Source organism: Cherax quadricarinatus, chromosome 55 (assembly GCF_038502225.1).
Source record: "Cherax quadricarinatus isolate ZL_2023a chromosome 55, ASM3850222v1, whole genome shotgun sequence".
In the NCBI taxonomy this organism is placed as follows: Eukaryota; Metazoa; Arthropoda; class Malacostraca; order Decapoda; family Parastacidae; genus Cherax; species Cherax quadricarinatus.
In genome coordinates this window covers 6,637,909-6,657,548 of record NC_091346.1, presented here as the reverse complement: position 1 = coordinate 6,657,548, position 19,640 = coordinate 6,637,909, and the positions used below count along the sequence as shown (strand labels likewise).

The window sequence follows — 19,640 nt, the reverse complement described above, 5'->3', positions numbered from 1 at the left end:
TTCAGCCCTCTGACTAATACTTTTATTAACTCCACACCTTCTCCTAATTTCCACAATCCGAATTTTCTGCATAATATTTACACCACGCATTGCCCTTAGACAGGACATCTCCACTGCCTCCAACCGCCTCCTCGCTGCAAAAAAATAATTTTTTAAACAATTATACGTATAAGCATTACATACCTTTATTGAAGACTAATGCTGGCTTCTGGAAGATAGGGAGGAGGAAAGAGGGAGGAGTTAGTGTTTGGAAGGGGAATCCCCCTCCATAAAGACTTCAGGTAGCAAAGCCTTCTCTGGGGTTACTTAACTTCTTTGTCTTTTAGTGCAACTAGGACCAGCTTGAGTCACTGGACCCCTGTTACACAACAAATCTGTCCGTAGAGGTCTGTTTCTGGCATCTCTCTAAGATTTCCCTGAAGTGGGACAGGGTTTTGTCACTGAACATGTTGCAGATATGGCTTGTTTCAGCTTGGTCAGGGTGGTGTTTCTTTACAAAGCTTGCACCCTAGTCCACATTGCACACACCTCTTTAATCTCTGAAGAAGGCACCTCCTTCACTCCCTCTTCCTCCTCCTCTGAAGCAAGTTCCTCAGCTGCAGTCTGTTGCTGTTCGAGTTGAAGGTGTAGCAGCTCTTCAGTGGTTAGCTCTTCCCTGTGGTCCTCCACCAACTCTTCCACATCCTTGCCACTCACCTCCGACCCCAGGAACTTCCCCAGTGCCACAATAGAGGCCACAGGGTAGGCAAGGTCAGGGTCAGCCTCAAACCCTTCAAAATCCCTCACTTGGACACAACCTGGCCACAATTTTCTCTGAGCAGAGTTCAAAGTCCTGGAAGTCACTCCCTCCCGAGCTTTACCTATAAAGAAATGGTATGGTGATACCAACAGGATATTACCCATTCTGGAAACTGCTGTTACATGATGTCAGCAGGTCCCTCTCTAGCCATCCGTCTCACCTCCTTAGTTCCACTACTACTACTACCACCTCTACCCACACGTCACTTCATCTGACTCCTGCCACTATACATATATACGCATTTTCTTAGTTTTCTCTGTATTAGGACTGAAGAAGCCACTCATGGCAAAACGTTTCCTTAAATAAACATCCTGAACTGTACCTGTAATGCTTATGCAATTGAGGATAATTGAGGATGTTGAAGTGATTCCTCCAGAACTCTCTTAGGGTCAACTGAGTGTCCAAGGTCACTTCAAAGCACTTTTCAAACACGGCTTTGGTGTAGAGTTTTTTGAAGTTAGAAATGACCTGCTGGTCCATGGGCTGGAAGAGACGAGTGATGTTAGGAGGCAAGAACTTAACTTTTATAAAATTGAAGTCCCTAAACACTTGGTCTTTCAAGTCTGGAGGATGTGCAGAAGCATTGTCCAGTACCAGGAGACACTTGAGTGGCAATTTCTTTTCCAGGAGGCATTTTTTCACACTTGGGCCAAACTCATCATTAACCCACTCTTTGAAAATTTGCCCTGTGATCCATGCCTTATGATTAGCTTTCCACATCACACACAATCTATTCTTGACAATGCTTTTCTTGAACACTGGGACTTGGTAAGTGATACACCAGTAAAGGCTTCACTTTGAAATCCCCACTAGCATTACCACACAACAAAAGAGTAAGCCTGTTGTTTCTTTCATAGGCTTGTGTCCTGGCAGTGCCTTTTCCTCCTGTGTGATGTAGGTCCTTTTTGGCATTTTCCAAAACAGGCCTGTTTCATCACAATTGAACACTTGTTGGGGTTTGAATCCTTCAGCCTTTACATAGTCCTTGAATTCCTGTTCATACTTTTCAGCCGCACATTTATCGGAACTTGCAGCCTCTCCATGCCTTACAACACTGTATGCCACTACGCTTCTTGAATCTTTCAAACCAGCCTTTGTTGGCCCTAAATTTACTACTAGCAGCACTTGTTCCAGGAGTTTTCTGTAGAAGTTCCTCATGTAACTGCTTTGCCTTCTCACAAATACTAGATTCTACAACACTGTCCTCCCACTAATTGTTTTTCCTTAATCCACAATAGCAACAACTTTTCCATCTGTTCCATTATTGGTGACCTTTGTTTCGTTAGAAAAGTTACTCCTTTTGCAACATTAGCATTCTTGATTTGTTCTTTCTTTGCCAGGATGGATGTAATTGGTGATTTGTTTTTCCCGTACATCCTGGCAAGTTCCAGCACCCGCATACCACTCTTGTATTTATCAATCACTGCATGCTTAAATTTCATGGTGTTTCTCACTTTCTTTACCACAGGAACTTTACTTTGGAGCTATGGTTACTTATTTCGCAGTTGCACTGCAAAAAACCCCAAAAAAACAATGGAAAACAAGTGAAATGTTTGGATGTATTAGCAGATGCTTCCTCACGCACCGAGACACACAGCCAAACTGACGCGCAAGCAGCTCCAACCGGCAGACAGACGCATCCGAAATGGCCGATCACCGAAATAACGGCCGATCACGGGGAGCCCAAAAAAACGGCTGATCACCGAGTTGGCCAATAACAGGAATGGCCGATTACCGAGGGTCCACTGTATATCAAAGCAGAGATTGTTTTCCCAAGAAGCCTCAGATATGCTATGGTTTGGTACTTGGGCAAAAAGCTGCGAGATTATTTATTTTGTTAACAGTGGTAGGGTGGAGGTTTGCTTCCAGAGATATTTATATTGTTCTTTTTTGAGACAGTGGTTTGCAGGCTTGGCTTATAAGCAGTGATAATTTTACCAAGCAAGTTGAATGTTAATTCATTGTTGAAATAACCCTCTTGAAAATCAGCTTGTACATCATGGAATTAATATATCTCATTGATGTTAAATAATAATACAAGTACAGTAACTAAATTTAGACTGAACTAAGATAGGTTGGGTAACACTTGGCTAAATTGTATTTTGTTAATTTTAGCAATGATAATTTACATTCTATGAATGTGTATGGGAAGTTTTTTGAAAATAAATTTTTTTGTGGAAATATGGCTCTAAAAAGCATAACATTAATATACATCCTAGCTATTCATAATTGTGATAGATATTAGCAGAGAACCTGCATAACTTTGTACAAGGAAGAAGGGGACAAGAGAGTGCAAAAATAATAGGGAAATAATCCTAGTGTTAAGACAGAAATAGGATTACAGAGGAACAAGAAAGATTTAGGAAGGATAGGGGATGTGTAGACTAGTTGTATATCCTGAACAGTAAATGAACAGTACGTATATAGATAAGGGTAAGGAATTGTTTCTTGCATTTATGGATTTGGAAAAGGCATATGAATGGGTGGTTAGGGCAGCAATGTGGTGGATGCTGTATGGAATAGGTAGTAGGTTACTAAAAGGAATAAAAAATTTATGTGGAGAGCAGGGCTTAGGTTAGACTATATAGAAGAAAAGGAAATTATTTTCCGGTTAAAGTAGGCCATAGAAAGGGATGTGTGATGTCATCATGGCTTAATGTTTTATTGATGGACTTGTAGAAGAGTGTATCTAGATATTTGGGAGTGGACATGTTGGCAGATGGGTTGATGAAAGAGGAAATGAACTATAGAATGACGGGGAAAAGATAGAAAAGGGGGCCTATTTATGGAGGCAAAAAATAGAATGTACTAGAGTATAGTGGTATCAACCCTAGTACATGGGTGCTTTAAACACTGCAGGGAGGTGGAGGCAGTGGAGATTTGTTTGAGAACAGTGTGTGGTGTGAATGTTTTGTAAAGAATTCAGAGTGTAGAAATTAGAAGACAGTATATAGGGTTATGAAAGTCAGCTATTGAATGAATAACAGTAATTGTTTCTACTTTTGGGTCATCCTACCTTGGTGGGAGGTGGCCTCCATGGTTTTCAAAAAATTGTAGAAATACTTGCTGAAACTAGATCTATACAGTAGCTTTATTACTTTAAAGTCGTTTAAGTAATTTTACTTTGTTAGTTTTGTTATTACAAAGGTTAACCAGTTGCTGTTTATTTTCAATCAAATATTTGAATGTGGAAAGACAGAGTGTTGATTCAGTAAGCATAAATAAGTGGGCAAGTGTAATAAGAAAAATGAGAGAAAGGCAGACACAAGTAAGGGAAAATGAAAGAAAGGAAAAGAGTATTTGCTGTAGAAGCAGAGTGGAGATGAAAATGTAACAAAGCAAGTAGTACAGCAGTGTATATGTAGCTAAACTGCAGTTATTGTTATCATTGGAACAAGGGTACGCTCTGTACACTGCATTGTATGACCCTTGTAAGTTTAGTGCTTCTCTTTGATTATTATAATATGCTCTGTACTGCCCAACAGTAGTACATTACTGACATGAGTGACCTACCAGTAGGTCATATGATCTTCTGTACTACCAGTATCATTTCAATTAGGATGAGTGTTCTTGATACAAGGAATTGGAGCTGATCATATACCACATAGCATTGTTGCAGGCTGGTGGTGGGTTGCATATTAGTCCACTCGGAGGTTGGAGGGAGGGTAAAGGAGGTTTTGTGTGCGAAGGGCTTGGACTTCCAGCAAGCATGTGTGAGCGTATCTGATAGAAGTGAATGGAGACAAATGGTTTTTAACCCTTAAATGGTCCAAATGTATATATACGTTCTCTCACGTAGCGCCCGAAACGTATATATGTATATGCTTCATTTGTCATTCATTCAACATTGGCACGATAGGCCTGAGTCGCCTAGACAAGAGAGAATGGGTGTGCGCACTCAGTGTGCGCCATATGAAAAAAATTGGGGACGCCTGGGTACCACATGCTCTTTTTTCCTATAAAAAAACTTTTTTTTTTTCTCAAAATATTCGGGGTGCTACACGAGAGAACGTATATATACGTTTGGACCGTTTAATTCAATTCAATTCAGGTTCATTCTCTATAAGGGTTACAATGTGGGGTTTACAGGTTTTGGGTATTGTGTGGTTTACAAGTTATAAAATACTAATTACAGAGGAGGCCACTAGGACACCTAGCATGGCTAGGCATTTTGAGCAGACTTAGATTAATTCTTAACATTAAATCCTTACAGATTATGGTATTAAGGCTAAGTGACTACATCATAATTTGTGAGTTTAGCAATGTGAATGCTTTTGTTTTGGAACAATACAAAGTGTCTATATTGGAGTATCATAGGCAAACTTATGACTAGTTAGGATTTATTATTTTAAGATTAAGATTAGTATTTCTGGGTTTATAGTCAGTAGGGGAATGAGTGTAATTGTGAACCACCAGGTGATTATCATGTAATTAGTTGTCGAGGTGTATCAGGGAGATAAGATGTTTTCTAACTGTAGTTTTGAAAGTGATGAATGTGTCTGCAGTTCTAGAGTTTTCAGGTAGGGTGTTCCAGATTTTAGGTCCTTTGAAATACATTGAATTTTTGTAAAGGTTTAGTCGAACACGAGAATGTCATAGAGATGTTTGTGTCTGGTGTTATGCCTGTGGATCCTGTCACAACTATTAAGAAAGCATTTTAGGTCAAGGTTAATATTGGAATTTAAGGTCCTGTAGATATAGATTGCACAGTAGTAAGTGTAGATGTTCTGAACAGGGAGTAAGTTTAGATCTGTGAAGAGGGGGGTGTGTGTTGCCAGGGATTCAAATTCAAATTCAAAGTTTATTCTCTATAAGGATTACAATGCTGAGTTTACAGAATTTGGTTATTGTGTGGTTTACATGTAGTAAAATAATAATTACAGAGTGTACCACTAGAACACCTAGCATGGCTAGGCATTTCGGGCAGACTTAAATCAAATCTTAAGTTTAAAATATTACAAAATTATGAGGTAAGTTGGTATTATGGCTAAGTGACTAAATACTAGTTTGTGAGTTTAGCAATGTGAATGCTTTTGTTTTGGCACTATACATAGTTTCAGTATTGGAGTATCACAGGCCAACTTATGACTAGTTAAGATTCATTATTTTGAAATTGAGATTGATATTTCTGTTTATGGTCAAATGGGTGAGTGAGTGTAAGTGTTAACCACCAGGTGGTATTCGTGTAATTAGTTGACAGGGTGTATCAGGGAGATAAGATGTTTTCTGATGGTAGTTTTGAAGGTGATGAATGTGTCTGCAGTTTTAGAATTTTCAGGTAGGGTGTTCCAGATTTTAGGGCCTTTGACATACATTGAATTTTTGTAAAGGTTTAGTCGGACACGGGGAATGTCATAGAGATGTTTGTGTCTGGTGTTGTGCCTGTGGGTTCTGTCACAACTATCAAGAAAGCATTTTAGGTCAAGGTTAATATTGGAATTTAAGGTCCTGTAGATGTAGATTGCACAGTAGTAAGTGTGGATGTACTGAACAGGGAGTAAGTTTAGATCTATGAAGAGTGGGGGAGTGTGTTGCCAGGGATGGGATTTAGTGATTATTCTTACTGTGGCTTTTTGTTGGGTTATTATTGGCTTTAGGTGTGTTGCTGCAGTTGAACCCCAAGCACAGATAGCATAGGTGAGGTATGGATATATAAGTGAATGGTATAATGTGAGAAGGGCAGTTTGCGGCACGTAGTATCGTATCTTGGAGAGGATCCCAACCGTTTTGGATACTTTTTTGGTTATGTGTTGGATATGGGTGCTGAAGTTCAGTTTGTTGTCGAGGTATAGGCCTAGGAATTTGCCCTCATTATGCCTGGCAATTAGAGTGTTGTCGATCTTAATGTTAATTTGCGCATCTCCTGCTCTGCTACCAAACATAATGTAGTAGGTTTTGTCAGTGTTAAGCGTAAGTTTATTGGCTGTCATCCAAGTCGATATTTTGATCAGCTCCTCATTAACAATGGTGTTGAGGGTGGCAAGATTAGGGTGAGAGATGACATAAGTCGTGTCGTCAGCAAAGAGAATGGAGTTCAGGTGTTGAGATACGTTTGGAAGATCATTGATGTATATGAGGAAGAGCAGGGGACCAAGGACACTTCCCTGCGGAACTCCAGTATCAAGTGGCTGTGTTGTTGATGCTGTGTCTTCAATGGTGACATACTGATACCTATTAGTAAGGTAAGATTTGAAATATGCAAGCGCATGGCCTCTTATACCATAATGGTCAAGTTTGTGGAGTAGGATGCTGTGGTCTACTGTGTCAAAAGCTTTTCTTAGGTCAATAAAAATTCCTAGTGGATATTCCTTATTTTCCAATGCTGTGTAAAGCAGATATAGCATTTTTATGATCGCATCATTAGTGCTTTTATTTTTCCTGAATCCAAATTGGCAGGGGTTGAGTATGTTTTGTGCCGTTATAAATGAATATAGTCTCCTGTGCACGAGTTTCTCAAAGATTTTGGATAGCAATGGTAAGTTTGATATTGGCCTATAGTTGTTTAAATCTGTAGGGTCACCACCTTTATGTATTGGTGTAACCCTTGCCATCTTGAGTAGTTTCGGGAAGGTGCTAGTTTCTAGTGACTTGTTAAAAAGTAATGAGATAGCATGCGAGAGGACATGGGCCACTCTCTTGTACAGTAATGGTGGGACATGAGACAGATTCCCTGAGTTATTTTTAAGTGACTTTATAATCTCGGTGACTTCCATGGGCTCAGTTGGAGCAAGATAGAAGGAATTTGGGAAATTCCCATCTAGGTAGTCCCCAGCATGGGCATTGGTACGTGGGATTTTATTGGCGAGATTAGAACCTATGGTTGAGAAGAAGTCATTTATCTTGTTAGCTGTGTCTGTGGGATGCAGTGGTGTTTCATTAGGTTTAGTTAGGGCAATATTCTTTTTTTTTCAGTTTGTGGGTCCCTAGAATCTGAGAGAGTGTTTTCCAGGTCTTTTTTATATCTCCTCTTGTGTCAGTGAATCTACTGGAGTAGTATAGTTGTTTGGCTTTCTTTATTACTTTGGTGAGGACTGATGAATAGTGTTTAAGAATGTCTTTGTGTATTAAGCCCTGTCTATATTGCTTTTCATATTGGTGTTTCTTATCAATGGATTTCAGAATGGTGCTGGTTAGCCATGGGCAACTAAGCCGTTTGTTTGTGATCTGTTTCGTTTTTATAGGACAATGTTTGTTGTATGGTCTAAGTAATCTGTTAAGAAAAATGTCTGTCCAGTCATCAATACCATTGGCCTTGGAGAATTCTGTAGGCCAGTCAACAGTCACTAGGTCAGCTGTGAACTTCCTTATTGAGGCCTCATCATGGAGTCTAAATGAACTTTGTTGTATTCAAGTGGTGGTTTACTAATGTTTGTCAAGAGGAAGGTAGGGTAGTGGTCTGTAGTGCTATCTGTGATTATCCCTGATTTAAGGGGGGCTAGTATATTGGTCCATATGTGGTCTATTATGGTTGCACTTGTTTCAGTGAGCCTGGTTGGTTTAGTTATTGTTGGTATGAGAAGTGTGTTGTTCATATTGTTGATGAAATCAGTTACAGGCTGATCATCTAGTAGGCCAAGGTTGATGTTGAAGTCTCCAGCTAAGAGAAGGTGGTGCTTATTCATTTGTCTGTTTGTTATTAGTGCCTTTAATTTCTCACTGAAATTTGGGATGTTTGTGTGGGGTATCCAGTAAAGGGGGAGGATGGGATTTAGTGATTATTCTTACTGCTGCTTTTTGTTGGGTTATTATTGGCTTTAGGTGTGTTGCTGCAGTTGAACCCCAACTTTTTTGTTGTGTTGGATATGGGTGCTGAAATTTAGATTGTTGTCGAGGTATAGGCCAAGGAATTTGCCCTTATTATGTCTGGCAATTAGAGTGTTGTCGATCTTAATGTTAAGTTGCGCAACACCTGCTCTGCTACCATACATAATATAGTAGGTTTTGCCAGTGTTAAGTGTAAGTTTATTGGCTGTTATCCAAGTCGATATTTTGAGCAGCTCCTCGTTAACAGTGGTGTTGAGGGTGGCAATATTAGGGTGGGAGATGACATCAGTCGTGTCGTCAGCAAAGAGAATGGGTTTCAGGTGTTGGGATATCTTTGGAAGATCATTGATGTAAATGAGGAAGAGCAGGGGTCCAAGGACACTTCCCTGCAGAACTCCAGTATCTAGTGGCCGTAGTGATGAGGCTGTGTCTTTAATGGTGACATACTGATACCTATTAGAAAGGTAGGATTTAAAATATGCAAGCGCATGGCCTCTTATACCATAGTGGTCAAGTTTGTGGAGTAGGATGCCGTGGTCTACTGTGTCAAACGCTTTTCTTAGGTCAATAAAATTTCCTAGCGGATATCCCTTATTTTCCAATGCTGTGTAAAGCAGGTCTAGCATTTTTATAATTGCATCATTAGTGCTTTTATTTTTCCTGAATCCAAATTGGCAGGGGTTGAGTATGTTTTGTGACATTATAAATGAATATAGTCTCCTGTGCACGAGTTTCTCGAAGATTTTGGATAGCAATGGTAAGTTTGATATTGGCCTATAATTGTTTACATCTGTAGGGTCACCACCTTTATGTATTGGTGTAACCCTTGCTGTCTTGAGTAGTGTCGGGAAAGTGCTAGTTTCTAGTGACTTGTTAAAAAGTAATTTAATAGCATGCGAAAGGACATGGGCCGCTCGCTTGTACAATAATGGTGGGACGTGAGACAGATTCCCCGAGTTATTTTTAAGTGACTTTATGGTCGCGCTGACTTCCGTGGGCTCAGTTGGTACAAGATAGAAGGAATTTGGGAAATTCCCATCTAGGTAGTCCCCGGCACGGGCATTGGTACGTGGGATTTTACTGGCGAGATTAGATCCTGTGTTTGAGAAGAAGTTGTTTATCTTGTTAGCTGTATCAGTGGGATGCAGTGGTGTTTCATGAGGGTTAATACTTGACGTGCTGTTGGAGTGTGAGCAAGGTAATATTTATGAAGGGATTCAGGGAAACTGGCAGGCCAGACAGAGCTCTGGGAATTGGAAGTACAGTGTCTGCACTCTGAAGGAGGGGTGTTAATGTTGCAGTTTTATAACTGTAGTGTAAAGCACCCCTCTGGCAAGACAGTGATGGAGTGAATGATGATGAAAGTTTTTCTTTTTCGGGCCACCCTGCCTTGGTGGGAATCGGCCAATGTGTTAATAAAAAAAAAATGCATTTACTGCTAAGACTCAGTTTGAGGATTTTAGTTTACACTCAGTTTTGTGAATTGAGGGCTCCTGTGAGTTTAGGTAGCATGGGGTGGTACTTGTCCTTCTGGTGGTTGGTGGTGGAATGTTGTACTATATTTGGCTCAGACCAAGTAGGCACTGAAGGGTACCCACCCTTTTGGTCCTGGACTGCTGTCTTTTTATTAGACCTAGTACTGTTAGTGTAAGTGGTTCATAGATTCCAAGGTGGGTGAAGAGATGGTGCTATTTTCTAGTTAATGATCTTTTGCACTCATCCTGGAACTTGCCACTCAGGCAACCTAGCCTGCAGGTTGCCTTACTTTCAAAGATCACTGACAATTCTTCTTTGAGAACCAACCATTACTGTCAGTCCAGTAGGTCTACCAAGCCACTTCCTCCTGACATATCTCCTTAGTATGCTTTCCACAGTGAGACATGGAAGCAATTTATTACACCATGACTAAGTATAGTCATTGTAGCATTCAGTATCAGTTACTTTCACATTCCTGTTTTCAATTGGTCATGAAGGCACATAACACAAATTACACAACCAAGTTCCATTTTTCACATGTAGGATGCTTTATTTAAACTCCAGGGAGTGACTGGTGCTTTCATTACTCTCATTTTCTGTGCCCAGCAGAATCTGCACTGCAGGGCAATCTTCATTCCTGAGATGGTTTTTCTCATTCAGTCTTTTGAGGAGTGTGCAGGTAACACCAGTCAACTTGAGCTTCATGACCTTGAGTTACAAAGTGGAAATAAATGCCCAATCTGCTTGTTGTAGCTGTCTCTATCTTCCTTCCATCATTCATCTTTGTGGTATGTCATTGGCTAACAGATTTGGAGGTTTTACCCACTCTATTGCAGTGTCGAAATTTTTTGCCAGTTTGGCTATCCAGGGAAGGTATTTGAATGCCTTATCTTCTGTTTTGTGGCTTATATGATCTCTTCCTATTAGTTCTCTACACCCTATTGCTCTCTCTATATGCAGGATTATGTATGTGGTTTGCTATATGGAGTGAAAACACAAGTGAAATGGACAGGCTGTACCTCACATCCAACATGGATAACTTGTTATTACGAATACAGGTATTGCTGGCCTGTTGACCTGGTCATAATGGGTTGGAGCAAAACAAACTTGGCGGAATATTTTAACTTGTATTTTCCTTCACCAAATGTTTATATACAGAGATGTACATTTATGTACACTATGTACAAGAATGGAATATAAGTGGTGATAAAAGCAAAGACAAAAGCCTGAGAGAGAGAGAGAGAGAGAGCACCATACTTCAACCAGCTAGAGGTGATTCTGGCAAATGTTGACCACGAGTGACACCATATCGTCTCAGCACTTGGCAGGCTCGTCTGTGACTGATCAGTGAACCAAGGTACTGTGATTTAACGATGGGGCCCCAAAGATCATTGAACCCTTAGCACCCGGTTCGCTTGTCCTGATCCTTCTATGGCATCCTCTCTTATACTTGATACAAATTCTAACATGTTTACAGGTCATAGTGCAATGTGCATATCCAAATCGCATAAATAATATGATAGCAATTTTGTCTTAATGCACAATGCCATCCAAGTATGCTTTGCCTTACATTCAACAGGTGATGAAGCAGTCTAAGGTCACTTCTGTGCCAAAATGTTAATGCAAGGGATACTGTACTCAGAAATGACCCAAGTAATTTAAATAACAAGGGAATAAAGAACACAGCTAGCAGTTCGTTATAATTTCTTTTATTAACGTTAACATCCGTTTCCCACCAAGGCAGGATGACCCAAAAAAGAAGAAACGCATTCATCATCATTCACTATCACTGTCTTGCCAGAGGTGTGCCTACACTACTGTTAAAATACTGCAACATCAACATCCCTCCTTCAAAGCACAGGCACTGTACTTAGTTATAAATACTGTATATTAATCTGATTTTTCACACAAACATGAGCATTTTTCTTTATTTTATTTTATTTATTCTGTCTTTGCAAACAGTACATTGAGATTTTATATTTGCAATAGTGGGTTGCAATGCAAAGAGAGCCTCTATTATGCCTAGGCATTATGGGCCAACTTAACATTATTGGCTTACAGACTACTTAACACTAAGGATTTTATCATAGTTGTACAGTAGGACAGTAATTATTTCATAGTTGAACAGTAGATTATTAATTATAAGTGAATTAAATTTGTATAAGAAAAAGGATATATTCTTATAGTCTAAAATGCTTTTTGTGGAAAACAATGGTTCAATTATATTCCTGTCAACAATGGATAAAAGGTTCAAAGTGATTGTTGAAGTTATGATGTGGGAGTACATAGGTGAGTATGTGTGTACTGAGTATTTAGCGTTTAGTCTAAGGTGATTAAGTGGCTTTTGAGAAGTGTCTTAAACTGGTTTTCAGACTGGGTTACTTTAATACTTCTGGTAATGAATTCCATATTTTAGGGCCCTTTATGTGCATAGAGTTTTTACACAGTGTGTTAAGGACACGAGGTATATCAAAAAGAGATCTGTGTCTTGTGTTGTGGTCATGTTTCCTGTTTAAGTTGGTGAGGAGAAGTTTGAGTAGAGGGTTTATATTTGCGTGTATTGTTCTGTGTATGTAGTAGGCACATGAATAAGTATGGATGTTCTTAATGGTGAGCAGATTCAGACTTGAAAATTGGTGGAGTGTGCTGGCGGGAGTGGGAATTCGTTATCATTCTTACTGCTGCCTTTTTGCTGGGTTATGAGGGGTTTTAGGTGATTGGATGTTGTTGATCCCCATGCACAAATTCCGTATGTAAGATAAGGGTATGAGTGAATGGTACAGTGCCAGGAGAGCTGACTGTGGAACATAGTACCTTATCTTTGATAGTATGCCTACAGTTTTGAAATTTTCTTGGTGATTTGTTGTATGTGTGTCCAGAACTTAAGGCTACTGTCAAGGTGGATACCTAGGAATTTTCCCTCTGTGAGTCTTGTGACTGATGATTCATTTAGCATTATGTTAATCAGATCATTTGCAGCTTTATTTCCAAGCTGAATGGAATAGGTTTCTTTTAGCATCTGGGACAAAGCCTTGACAACACAAAAACAGATACAATACACTAATGGAGATAAGGTCCTAGAAGACATGACTTGCAACAAAGTAAACTTACATGAAGTAAAATGGACTAGGATATACAGTATTACATATAAATTATTGCGCAAAAGCACTTGTAGGCCCATAGACAATGCTCGAGCCTAAATTAAACTACAAAACTTAACAAAATTGGGCTGTATGACCCTTGTAGGTTTAGTGCTTTTTTATTATTATTATTATTAACACAACTGGGACTGTTACAGTTTATATATGAATGCTTAAATTAACATATTTAAACCTAAGCCTAACCAAAATTTACCAAAATTCCTGAGTAATAATACAACCTTGTATGACCTTCCTGTTGCTACTGCCATTGAAAATAATTGCAGGAAGTATGATGCTTCCCTATTATACTCAATATGGAGTCTTGGGAATGCACTGCAAAGGTACAGAATACAATGTTAAGCTCTAAGAATATTATACATAACAAGCTGGGAGTGTTAGGCTTATCCTATTTAGAGTATTTTGTGTTGATTGAATGTCATGCTAGCCTAATCTTAGCATACTAAATGTATGTTAGGACACATTTGAATCATAATGGTCAGCCAAGGCTCCATGACACACAGCTGACTAAAGATGTGTGTGATCAGTACCTGAAACTTCATAGTCTGCAGCATGCATCATTCTTGCCATGGTAAAATACCACAAATAATGATTACAACTGTCCTGTTACCTGAGCATTTAATACAGCTTTCCTTTAAGGTGAAATAGCTTGATGTTGGCAAAGGGGTTTTGATGCAAGAAACTGGAGGTACTGTTTCCTTAGGATTAACCATTTACCTCCCATTCCCCAAATGCTGTTTACTTTTATGGATTTAGCACTTTCTCATGATTATAATATTGACAGCTGGTAAAGGGCTCTTATTTCAGTGCCCTCAAGGGAGGTTCCTTGATGCTGGTGAGGGGTCTCGATCTACTTGATATAGGTAATTGGATCTGTGCTCCGGTTCCCTGAATTGAGCCTGAATACCTTCCACCCCCCCATGCGCTGTATAATCCTACAGGTTTAGTGCTTCCCCATGATTATAATAATTATGATAATCTTATTCCAGTGAATTGGAACTACTTGTATCAAATTTGATTACCTTCCATTTCCTAGGACCTGTACGACCCTTAATTTAATAAAGACCATCTCTCCCTCTCTTTCATATCTTCCACTTCTGCTGTATAGCACTGAATGACCTTGTGAATATAATACAATAAAGGTGTATAAAAAAAGAAGTTGAAAGCACAGATAAGAGCAAGGTGATGAGGGTATCAAACAAGTTAGGTAATGAAAAACTGGATATCAGATTGGAGGGAGGGAGTATGGAGGAAGTGAATGTGTTCAGATATTTGGAAGTGGACATGCCAGCAGATGAGTATATATGAAAGATGAGACAAACCACAGAATTGATGAAGGGAAAAAGGTGGGTTGTGCATTGAGGTATCTGTGGAGACAAAGAACATTATCCATGGAGGCAAATGAGAAATGTATGAGTGTTTAGTGGTATCACACTCTTGTATGGGTGTGAAACATGGGTGGTGAATGTTGCAGTGAGGAAGTTGGAGGCAGTGGAGATGTCGTGTCTGAGGGCAATGTGGTGTAATTATTATGCAGAGAATTCATAGTTTGGATAATACTTTTAGTATTATCCAAGGACTGAGGAGGGGTTGTTGAGATGGTTTGGCCAAACCATACCACGGGTGGGGATAGAACCTGCGATTAGAGAGTCTCAAAACTCCAGACTGTCGCGTTAGCCACTGGACCAGCTTGCCACAATAAGATTCGTCCAACTAGGTATATTTCTACACCATAGGAGGGTTAGCATAGGCACCACTGTGACCACAATTGCAAGTTTTTACAGAGTTTTGAGACTGATCCCGGGTTCTATCCCTGCCCGTGGTATGGTTTGTTTGCAATCGTGTCATTATGATTTCATGAGTCATGGTTTGGCCATTTAGAGAGGATGGAGCAGACTAGGATGACTTGGAGCGCTGTATGACTGTTGTCGGTTTAGTGCTTTCTTTTATTATAATAATTGGAGTGTGTATAAATCTGTAGTGGAAGGAAGGTGGGGTAGGGGTCATCCTAGGAAAGGATGGAGGGAGGGGGTAAAGGACATTTTGTGTTCAAGGGGCTTGGACATACAGCAGGCATGCATGAGCGTGTTAGATAGGAGTGAGTGGAGATAAATGGTTTTTGGGACCTGACGAGCTGTTAAAATGCGAATAAGGTAATCTGTGAAGGGATTCAGGGAAAATGGTTAGCTGGACTTTAGTCCTGGAGGTGGGAAATACACTGCCTGCACTTTAAAGGAGGCATTTGGGATATTTGCTGTTTGAAGGTACATCTCAACTGCTGTATCTGTGTGCCTCTGGCAAAACAATGATAGTGTGAATGATGGTGAAAGTTTATTTTTCAGGTCACCTTGCCTTGGTGAGATGGCCAGGGGTGTTAAAAATACCTTGACCCTCCAGAAAGGGTCTCCCATTCCCCAAGCATTATATGACCCTTCCGGGTTTTACTTTTACCACTGATTACAGTAATTTAAAAATAAATAAATCCCTTGTGTTGAACCTAATTGCCTCCCATTCCCCATGAGCTGTATAACTCCTATGGTTATAGCACTTCCTCCTGCTTGGGAGTGTGTTACCATATTCTTCCTTCCCAAGTCATATGGTGCTTACCTGAATGTACTACTGTGTTGCTCTCTCCTGAGTCATATAAGCAATGAAAACGGACTCAGACTGACATATGTCTTGGGTTTAGCACTTTATTTTATTATATTACTATATCTGGATGTGGGGAGTACAGTGCCCTGTACTTTAAAGGAAGGGGTTGGGATGTTGGCAGTTTGGAGTGACATCTGAACTGTCATATCTGGGCGCCTCTGCAAAGACAGTGATTATATATGAATGATGGTGAAAGGGTGTCTTTTTTTGGGTCACCCACCCCTCAAGGAAGGTTCCTTGATGTTGGTGAGGGGCTCTTGATTTAGGGAATTAGATCTGTGCTCCAGTTCCCCGAATTAAGCCTGAATGCCTTCCACATCCTCCCCCAGGCGCTGTATAATCCTCCGGGTTTAGCGCTTCCCCCTTGATTATAATAATAATTTTGGGTCACCCTGCCTCAGCAGAAGGCCGACGTGTTAAAAAAAATCTGGATTTGTGACTAGTTAAAGGACTATGTTAAAACGTTAAAACTAAGATAAATATTGATGGGCCAAAACAGGATAGAGATGGTACCACAGGATTTTTCATTTGTTAAAAAACTTCGATAGGAAATAATGGCGGAGCTTCAATTTCCCCATGAAATTTGGCAATCATCGATTTTGACATCCTAGCGTTATTTACTTCATGGTGATTTGTTGGTAGCGATTTTCTGTTGTCTGTTGTGTTTTTTTAATATGATTATTTATATGAAGTGTCGGCAATGATTGCTCTGTTGTTTGTTGGTTGTAACTGCTGTCACAGACTTATTTTTGTCATGCCTGCACCTTTTTTTATAATGGCTAATTACTGCACAGCCTGTGACAAACTGAAAGAATGTAAGAAGAATTTAATGGACTAAAGATGAAAAGTGTCAGACACAGCGAGGTTGTGTTTCATATAATGATAGTTACAAAAAATAAGCATAGTGTTCTATTCTGGGATTAAATACATTACTATTACATTCCTGGGGGAGCGTTCAACCCTTAAGGGTCATACAGTGCCTGGGAGAATGGGCATTAGTTTTGATCGAAGGAAGGGTAAGGCATGTTCAATTCCTTGGATCAAGAGCCCCTCACTGCCATCTAGGAATCTCCCTTGGGTCTGGGATTAATTTATATTTAAGGGACGGCACTGTATGACCCTTGTAGGTTTAGCATTTTTTATATAATAATAACACTCCCCTCAAGGAAGGGTCCTTGACGTTGGTGAGGGGCTCTTGATCTAGGGAATTGGATCTGTGCTCCAGTTCCCTGAATTAAGCCTGAATACCTTCCAAATCCCCCTCTCCCCACAGGCGCTGCATAATCCTACGGGTTTAGCGTTCCCCCTTGATTAGAATAATATTTAAGGGAGAGCGCTAAATCCGTAGGAATCAAATAGTATCGAGGCGGCCTCCTGAGATCAGTAAGACATGCGAAGGTTTACTATGGTGTGTGTGGGGTCACAGCCTCGCCCTAGTCTAGGGACACCTCGACAAGTTCTCCCTCAAGGGAGGTTCCATGACGCTGATGGAGGGCTCTTAATTCAAAGAATTGAACTTATTCTCCCCTTCCTTGGATTGAACCTGATTGCCTCCTATTCCTCAAGCGCTGAACGGCCTCAAGCTTTCAGAAACCGGAGCTGTATAATCCTCCGGGTTTAGCGCTTCCCCCTTGATTGTAATAATAATAATAATAATTTCAGAAACCGGTGTATCCTACATAGAAGGCTGTAAATGTTTTGAGTGTAATGCCAATTTTATTTTCAAAATGTTATGATTTTTTTGTGAAGTACTTCGAGTATATCTTTTTAAATTATTATTATTATAATCAAGGGGGAAGCGCTAAACCCGGAGGATTATACAGCGCCTGGGGGGGGGGGATGTGGAAGGCATTCAGGCTTAATTCGGGGAACTGGAGCACAGATCCAATTCCCTAAATCAAGAGCCCCTCACCAACATCAAGGAACCTTCCTTGAGGGGATATCTTTTTAAAGCAACTTCAGTCTTCAACAGCTGATGCATCTTAGGCTGTGGCTGCAGATCTGACCATTTACTAATGTTTTATAATTTTGGATTTGTCGGGTTTTTGTGAGATAACTGGAGAATGCATCTTCCGGTCGGCTTTAAACTTGCAATGCTGATGTGCTTTTCTAAAAAAAAGCTTCACTTTGATTCTAGATTGCGTAAGTTTTAGTTTGCCACTTTTTTAAACAATTTGATTTCCGTACAATAACTGAAAAAATCTAATTTCTGATAGGTTTCAAACCTTAAATGTTGGTGTATCTTAGAGCAGAGCTGTGTAACCCTTTTGGATTTAGCGCTTACCTTGATTATATTACTACTTACTACTACTACTAACTACTTACTATTACTTACTACATCATCATCTAACAGAAAATTGGGATTGATTTTGGGTGTTAAGATATCAATGTACCAATTTTCTTTAGAAGAAATTTGGAAATTTTAAATACCGGTTTTCTTGCCACAATATGTGAATGTCTTGTCTACTGGCTATAAACCCTCAACGTCGAAAACTTCTGGATGACATGGAACCTTCAGAGTTGATGTATATTATTCAGTTGAAGGACTGAATTGGTTTTGGGCTGTGTACGAGGCGGCCATTTTTATTTAAGGGAAACGTCAAACCCGTAGGGATCATACAGCCTGAGGAATGGAATTCAGTCAGGCTCAAAGGAAAGGGAGGATCAAGAGTTATTTTTATTTATACTAGTGGGAAGCGCTAAACTCGTGACTCTGGAGACTGGGAGGCAACGTTAAGAGCATGTAATCTGTAATGGTGACAAAATTACCAAACAATATAACGTCAAGCTTCATGTACAACAAATTAAGTATTTCTTTGCCTGTTAGTTAATGGCATCATGAAGCAAATTATCCGTTAACAGTAAAGTTTATTTGTCGTAAGTTTGACCAATCAAGACTAATCAGGACATTTGTTTGACCCATTCAGCATATTTGTTTTGACTAATCAGGATATTTGTTTTGATTAATCAGGACATTTGTTCAGCATAGTTAAATGGCTATGTTCTCTCCCCTCTGGCTAGAGGCGTCTGACAAGTAAATATTTAAAAAAAAGTTTTATCAATATGTATAGAAGCGGGACAATCTTGCGTCTCCTAAAATGTCGGGTAGACAGTCCCGCCAAAACCAGGATCGTTCTGTCAATACCTGGAAGGCTGGTCGCCTTGTTTAAACCGCAATATTACTTTAAAAAATGTCAAACCTACATAATGTATAGCAAATGATTGCTTGTTGCAAAATAAATATTGACTGACAATAATGATAATTTAATTTCCCTAATAATTAACATTTTTCACTGTCAACATCGGCTTCCTTCCCCGGTCTTGATGCAAGTATATTGTTAGGATTATGTGTCTCATGTGCTTCAGTAAGTATAAAAAAATCTACACATATGCTTCCATGTATAATAATTTATGATAATTTATTCAGGTGCATGTGCACTACACATGAACCTGAATAAACTTTTTAGATATCAAGGGTTCCCGCCACTGGGGGAGGGAGGGAGCGCCATTTCTGAGCTGGTGAAGGGGTAGGTGGACGCTCGTCTGACCTAGTGTATATTATCTTGTGATTATTTGTCCAAAACCTATCGTAGAGAGCCAAATACAGCAAGATGTAATTACAAACAAAGAGTAAGGTAAGTCATGAAGGTGCAGTTAATAGAATAGGCTAATTTTTGAGAACTGAATGATTTAAAGTTGAATATCAAGATGACCTGGAATATACCTGGTGAGGGTTTCGGGAGTCAACGTCCCCGCGGTCTGGTCTGTGACCAGGCCTCATGGTGGGTCAG

The 19,640-nt window shown here is 39.8% G+C and overlaps 1 protein-coding gene across 1 annotated transcript in view; it reads left to right on the top strand.

Moving 5' to 3' along the window:
- Taz (tafazzin, phospholipid-lysophospholipid transacylase) overlaps nucleotides 1–19,106 on the top strand; it is a 32,375-nt gene extending 13,269 nt beyond the window's left edge. The window contains exon 5 of the mRNA XM_070096787.1: nucleotides 2,268–19,106. Coding sequence (XP_069952888.1) covers nucleotides 2,268–2,347 — 80 coding nt within the window. The 3' untranslated portion in view covers nucleotides 2,348–19,106. The remainder of the gene's footprint in view (nucleotides 1–2,267) is intronic.
- The last annotated feature ends 534 nt before the right edge of the window (nucleotides 19,107–19,640 follow it).